General features: G+C 35.9%; 1 protein-coding gene across 1 annotated transcript; it reads right to left on the bottom strand.

Moving 5' to 3' along the window:
- cpb (F-actin-capping protein subunit beta) lies at positions 1 to 2003 on the bottom strand. Its single transcript, XM_073969429.1, has 2 exons — positions 1712 to 2003; positions 1 to 1297 (listed from the first exon to the last, which is right to left on the bottom strand). Exons 1-2 carry the CDS (start codon positions 1712 to 1714, stop codon positions 476 to 478), a joined length of 825 nt encoding a protein of 274 aa, XP_073825530.1. The 5' UTR covers positions 1715 to 2003; the 3' UTR covers positions 1 to 475.
- Positions 2004 to 7604: the final 5601 nt, after the last annotated feature.

Here is a 7604-nt window from a genome sequence, read left to right as displayed (position 1 = left end):
TAAGTGTTATAAGTTTTAGTTTTATTATAATTGTTGTTAAATCTTTATATGTCTACACTATTAATGTTTTTGTTTGTATTTTAAATAACTAGGCCTACATGTTGTTCATGTTTAATCGTTTGTGAACGTTGTGTTGTAATTGAATTTGTTTTTGTTATATTTTCTCCTAAAAGTGTATCAAAAAACAATGTTTTAAAATGATTTCGATAGACGTCTTAATGCCCAGTCAAAACGTGATCTTATTAATACTTCGTTTACATAAAAAATAATAACATGTATCAACTTTTGTTTTAATCAATATTTTCTTTCGTTTGTATTCACTTTTGTTTACTACAGCGCAACGAACTTCCATGCCATCATACCCCAAATGTTGGTCATCATCATCCTCTTTAAACTTAATGTGGTTTCGCTTTTGTGTGTTGTTTGTATGTTGCATATTGAATGGTTCTTGGAACCGCATTTTTTATTTTCAGTTCTATTCTGGTTTTACAGTACGTCTTAGAATGGCAGCAGCTAGATCTTGTTTCATGGCCACCTGTTGTCGTTGATCGGCCAAAGGCACCGTGCTGCGCAAACCGTTTACAATGTCTTTGGTCTTGCCAAAATAGATTTCGTTAAGGGTATTGCGGATTTTGTTCTCCATTTCTTCGACCATGCGACCAATATTGGCAATGTGGGGAGAGGAGTCGCTAACATTGGCATCCTGTTCAGTTTGACGTGTAAGGGAACCACCTAGATTCATTGTACCCGAGCCTTGCTTATTTGTTTGCAGCCACAACATGGCAGTTGAGGTGAGTTTGTAATGAGCATTACGACCTGTTGGTTTCTCTTGTACCTCTACCACATGAATTGAGTCCCAACAACCACGAATCTTTTTACTTCCATCACCAGCCTTTTTAATAAGTATGACTGCAGCAAAACCATGATCCAAATCCCAGAGATATACCGAAGAGACACCACCTTCATAGTACATTTCACGATACTGATCAAAAGCATAGTTGGCTTCGATTTCGAGTTTACGCAAACGTTCTGAGGGCATTTGTCCATCTTCCAGCGGTGGGTAGTAAGTATTGGACCAGGGTGATCTATACGAGTCTCCATCACGATTGTAATCACACAATAAGTAATCTTTGCCGTGCTCCTTATCCTTGGCAATTTTCAAGGGCTGGTCAACGGAGGAGAGTAAATCCTCACATAAATCAGGCGCCAAATCAATGAGGTCACTTAAGTTCTTTTCGATTTGTTGTGGTGGCAAACGACGCATCAAATCCAAAGCACAATCCATTTGTAGTTCCGACTGTAAAGACACAATAAGAAACCCAAAACCAAATGATAAAAGAGCGATAAAACCAGTATTTGCTACTAATATTTAAAGATTGATAACAAAGCCGTAGTAGCTTCTAAACAACTTGAGTGGACTGAATCATCATCACCATCATTGAATTGTTGCGTAGTGTAAATATTTGAATACCGGCAGAGAAAGAGGAAAAACATTGACGTTATGCACCACCCTCACACACAATTGACAAGAGATGGTGTGTCGTTGCACAGGAAAGTCCAATAAAATCATGCCTTGGACTTCCCACTTTAATATAATAACATTCTGGAGTTTTTCTTTTCTTCCTTTAACTCTTTGCCCCCCTTAAAGAGGTGTGTGTTTGTTTTCTATATTTTGTCATCGCATATTCCAAAATATTTATTTATTACTCACCATTTTTAGGGTTTTATTTTTTTCGTGGTTAGTTGTTCAGATTTACGCCAATGGAAAATTCCAAGTCCTAAGATTTAATTGGCAGGTTTTGGAAATCCCTAAGAGTTTCGACAAATGCTTTTTGTTTAATAATATAAAGAAATTGTAACTTTATTTTAATAAATATTTAATAGGGCAGAGGCACTTCACAAACTTTTCTGCTGATGAAGTTTTTTTGGCTCTCTTCTTACTAATCGTAGGGATCTCTAAATCGTCATCCGATATCGATAAGTCGAATTGCACACTCGAGTAATATCACTGAAAATTTGATTTTCATTAAAAAATTTCATGAAATTTGGCGTTCTTAGTCCCGGGCCACACTACAGTAATTTCACTGTAATTTTGACACGAAATTATGCGTCTCTAGATCGAGTAGAGTAAAATCGTAAAAATGCTGTAGTGGGGAATTCGAGCTAAGAACGCCTAATTTCATGAAATTTTTTAATGAAATTCATACTAGTGTGGACCGGGACTTGGACAGCAAATTTCATAATGTTACGAAATTCACTCGATTTCAACTGTCAATTGCATTGCTTAAACCTCAAATCCAATCCAATGGATTTCGGATGAGTTTTCATTTGACGTATACGAACGGAGTGCATTTTTCATAACTCTGTTGTGCTGAGTTTACATTTACGAAATCCAATCGATTTCATCTGTCAATTCCTTTGTGTATACGCCAAATGAAAACTCATCTGAAATAGATTCGATTTCATTTGACGTTTGAGCAATGGCATTGACAGTTGAAATCGAGTGGATTTCGTAAATGGAAACCAAGCATTACTCTAATTAGAACACAGCAAAAAATTTTGGAAGTTGTGCAATTGGAGTTATGATTTCACAACATCTTTCGATGTAGTCCAATGCTAAGTTTACATTTACGAAATCCACTCGATTTCAACTGTCAATGCCATTGCTCAAACGTCAAATGAAATCCAATCTATTTCAGATGAGTTTTCATTTGGCGTATACACAAAGGAATTGACAGAATAAAAAAGAAAATAGCATATCTTGGACACGTATTAAGGAACAACAAATACAACATTTTACAAGCAATTTTAAATAGAAAAATTGATGGAAGGCGTGCTAGAGGAAGAAAAGAAACATCTTGGCTCAAAAACATCATGGACTGGACAGGTTATACCGACGAAACTGATCTGCTGAATGCTGCAAGACACAGAGAGCTGACAACCACTATACTATAACATAAATATAATGCGGTAAGGGGTAGTTTACACTATATGTAAATTTCATATGACATGAAATTTTCCATCGTTATATATTCGTTAATATGTGCAAAAATGTAAAAAAACTACGTCTCCACATTGCCTCCGTGGGTAGATATGGAATGTTTTTTTTTTTCGTGTCATATGACATTAATAGATAGTGTAAACTACTTCTAAATATTAAAAAACAAAATGGATTGTACGATCACTTATATCAGGATAACGGATGAGTAAATAAAGAAGAAGATGTCAGAAATGAAGCAGGAAAGCAAGGCAATCAGGCAAGGCAGCTTATGTACGCAGGCCTTTACCATTTTTTAAAAGTAAAAGTAACGAGACGCAAATTATTTTTGAAGTGGAGTTAAAGCCCTCGGCACATACGGTCCGTTTAGTGACACGTTGCGACACGCGTTGTCCCAAAATAGTTAAATTATGTTTAACTTTAATGCGTCAGCCATGTTGTTGTTTTTCAAAAAACTTGGCTTCACTTACACATTTTTCATGTGGTTGTTGTAACGCAACTCAGAACGCACCGTATGTGCCGAGCGCTTAAGGCCTGCGTACATAAGCTGCCATGCCTGCTTACCTTGCTTACTTCTGATAAAAGAATAAAAAAGAAAAGAGCAACCCAGTTCGAAATTTCCTCGGCCTTCTTTATTCTTTTATTTTTATTACGTCAAAAATGAAGCAGGAAAGCAAGGCAATCAGGCAGAGCTGCTTATGTACGCAGGCCTTTAGAGTTTTTTTGGAAATCTGAACTGGAGTTGGAGGAAAAATGAAAAACCATTTGGACGATGAAGCAATATCATTTGAGTTGTCACAAAAAGCAGAGCAGAGGAAGTAAACTCAGTTATGATCAAATTTTATGGAGAGTTTTTATAATTTATATTAGTGTAATAAATTTTACACGAATAAGCAATGTATTTTATTTATTTTGGGATATTTGCAATGGCTTGCATTTTATAGCATCTTTATGGCCCCGGCACATACGGTACGTTGTGCTTTGCGTCACGCGTTAAAAACAACAACCACATGAAAAAAATGTAAGTGATGCCAAGTTTGTTCTTGAAGTTTTCATGTGGTTGTTGTAACGCGACGCACAACGTACCGTATGTGCCGGGGCCATTAGACTGTTTTTAAATTCAATCCAAAACACTACATCAAAGGCTGTGATTGGGATCGAAAATGGAGTGCATCCTAGCTGTGTACCGTGGAAGCAAAATGGAGTGCATCCTAGCTGCGCGCTCTCTTGTAAAATTCATAGGAAAAGATGTACTCCAGCGGCAATTGTTCTTGTGATTTAACTGCATCCACGGATGCAAACTTTTTGCTGGGACATTAAATTGCGAACATTTTTGCTGTAATTCACGAGACTGCAATTTTTAATGGAGTGGAGTTGGAGTCCATGTCGAAAGCTGAACTAGTGATGGGAAGGCAACATAAAACAACTTTGGGATGATGAAAGAAAATCAGATGCGCTTGGATTAAATCGAGAACGGAGGAAGTAAGATCAAATGTGATTGAATTTAATGGAAACATTTTTTTAATTTGTGTTGATATAATAAAGTTCTTGTTGTTCTTGTTTTACACAAATAAAATGCATTTTATTTATTTTGGGATATTTCGCAATGGCTTGCATTTTAATTTCATCTTTGGACTGATTAAAAATGCAATCCGAATAGTGCCTTTAAATTCAATCCAAAACACTACATCAAAAGCTGTGATTTGGATCGAAAATAGAGTGCATCTTAAGGGGTGTTTACACTATCTATCAATGTCATATGAGCTGTCACTTCTTTTATCCATTCGACATCCTTTATGTTTGTCAAAGTCCATACCACTTTTAGTTTTTGCATTCACACTAGCATACAATTTCATATGACCGCAAAATATAAATCACGCAAATAACACAATTTATATTGTTAAAAACTTTAATAGCGCTAACATTTTCGTTTTCTTTACCTATTTCCTTCATTTTTTGGTAAAATAGTTTTTTTCTAACAATTAATTTTTCAACTGCATGCGAAAATACATGGCCGAATAGAGCGCTCCCTAAATGAAAAATGTACATATGAGTTGCCACATCATTTTGACATCTCATATGACATTCATTTATAGTGTAAACACCCATTTAGCTGTGTGCTGTGGAAGCAAAATGGAGTGCATCTTAGCTGCGCGCTCTCTTGTAAAATTCATAAGTGAATTCATAGGACAAATGTACTGTACACTTGTAGTGATTCAACTGCATCCGCGGATGCAAACATTTTGCTGGGAATTCATAGGAAAAGATGTACTCCAACGGCAAATGTACTGTACAGTGATTCAACTGCATCCGCGGATGCAAACTTTTTGCTGGATTAACAGCGTGTTTTTGTAAAATGTTTTTGCCCATTCGTTCGTCGATTTCATGAACGAAGACACAATTTGGTTTTCATAGCGGTTGACGTTTGTATTCGTGTGACAAACAAATGAAAGCTTTTTATTATGACGAACGAATACGTCAAAAATAAACGAATGGAAAAGACCCATCGTTTTGAATGAAAATTAAATAATTTGAGTAATAAATGACACAAAACACACGCCAACTGGAAGGGAATTCAATTTTATTTATTTTCATAGAAGCACACTCCGTTTCTTCATATTATCACAATTATTTTTCGACAAATTTGATTACATTTTTTTCTTATTTTTTGTTGGTCATCTGTTTATCGGGGTTGCCATCAAGTAGCAAATTTTACGTGCAGATGCCTATGCAAAATTCACAAAATAAGTATCATGGAAACCCTGAAATATAAAAGCTTTTCCGAAATAGACGAAAGCTTTTAGATAAAAACGAATGGTTCGTAAAATTTTACAAGAACCAAATTTTGACCGTATACGTTTTAGTACGAACGTTTCGTGTGACAGGCCAGCATTTTTACAAAAACACCCTGTAAGAATACGAAAAAAAAGAAGTGTCATAACATACGAGATTGATGCTAGTGTAATGTAGCCTTTAATGTACGATTGGGGGTGCGAATACAGTTTAATTGTACGATTTTTTCATTCGCGAGCAAATGCTCGATCGAATCGAATGTCGTAATTAGGTCCCAGGCGAGGCAGTTTATGTACCCAGGCCTTTAAGGGCTGAGTACATAAAGGCCTGCGTACATAAGCTGTCTTGCCTGATTGCCATGGCAGAACTACCAGGTAGTGGTATCACACCAGCTGATCGAATATGAAAAGTCAAATCCCTTTATAAAAAAATATTTTTGTTGTAATTTCCCCAACAACATAAAGAAAGTTTTGACATAACATATTCAAAATTTTACGATGCCACTACCTGGGTAATTGTGCCATGCTGATTGCCTTGTAGGCCTTTAAGGCCTGGGTACATAAGCTGCTTTGCCTGGTTGCCTTGCTTTCCTGCTTCATTTTTGACATAATAAAAATAAAATAATAAAGGAGGCCGTGCAAATTTCGAACTGGGTTGCCCTTTTCTTTTTTATTCTTTTATCAGAAGCAAGCAAGGTAGGCAGGCCAGGCAGCTTATGTACTCACCCCTTTACTTCCTCAATCTCGTATCTTAAAAAAATAAAATTTTTGAGGAGAGATAACAAACTATGATTTTTGGGTACATCGGGGTTGTGGAAAAAGTTTAAACGCAATTATTAAGGCCTCGGCACATAAGCATAAGCTTTCTTATGGCCCCGGCACATACGGTCCGTTGTGCGTCGCGTCACGCGTTAAAAACAACAACCACATGAAAAAAGTGTAAGTGATGCCAAGTTTGTTCTTGAAGTTTTCATGTGGTTGTTGTAACGCGACGCTCAACGGACCGTATGTGCCGGGGCCTTTACATAATACATTTCTGGCAAAGGAATTAAGAAATGTCAGAACCACATTTCAATTAGGTCGAACTTGTACTATGTTTACATTTACGAAATCCACTCGATTTCAAATGTCAATTTCATTGCTCAAACGTCAAATGAAATCCAATCGATTTCAGATGAGTTTTCATTTGACGTATACGCAAAGGAATTGACAGCTGAAATCGAGTGGATTTCGCAAATGTAAACATAGTTACACGTACACATTTTTCTGAAAAGTAAAATGCATTTTTATAATATTTTTATAAAATAAAAGCAATTGTTGTTTCTCCTTTACATTTCTGTGAATTACTTGTACAAAATGTCAAGGAAAGCATTGACATTTCTGCCATTTTCATTTCCAAATTAATGGTGTTGACTACTTAACGATAATATCGATAGTAATCGATTTTCTAAACTATTGGTATGTTCCAGAACTGCAATAATCTACTAACAGGGTGTTTTTGTAAAAATGCTTGCCTGTCACACGAACCGTTTGTACTAAAACGTATACGTTCAAAATTTGGCTCTTGTAAAATTTTACGAACCATTCGTTTTTATCTGAAAGCTTTCGTCTATTTCATAAAAGCTTTTATATTTCAGGGTTTCCATGATACTTATTTTGTGAATTTTGCATAGGCATCTGTACGTAAAATGTGTTACTTGATGGCAACCCCGATAAACAGATGACAAACAAAAAATAAGAAAAAAAATGTAATCAAATTTGTCCAAAAGTAATTGTGATAGTATGAAGAAACGGATGTACATATACGCGTGTGC

This window comes from Musca autumnalis, unplaced genomic scaffold, assembly GCF_047663935.1.
Source record: "Musca autumnalis isolate F117 unplaced genomic scaffold, ASM4766393v1 scaffold_2, whole genome shotgun sequence".
In the NCBI taxonomy this organism is placed as follows: Eukaryota; Metazoa; Arthropoda; class Insecta; order Diptera; family Muscidae; genus Musca; species Musca autumnalis.
This window is presented reverse-complemented; position numbering and strand designations above follow the sequence as displayed.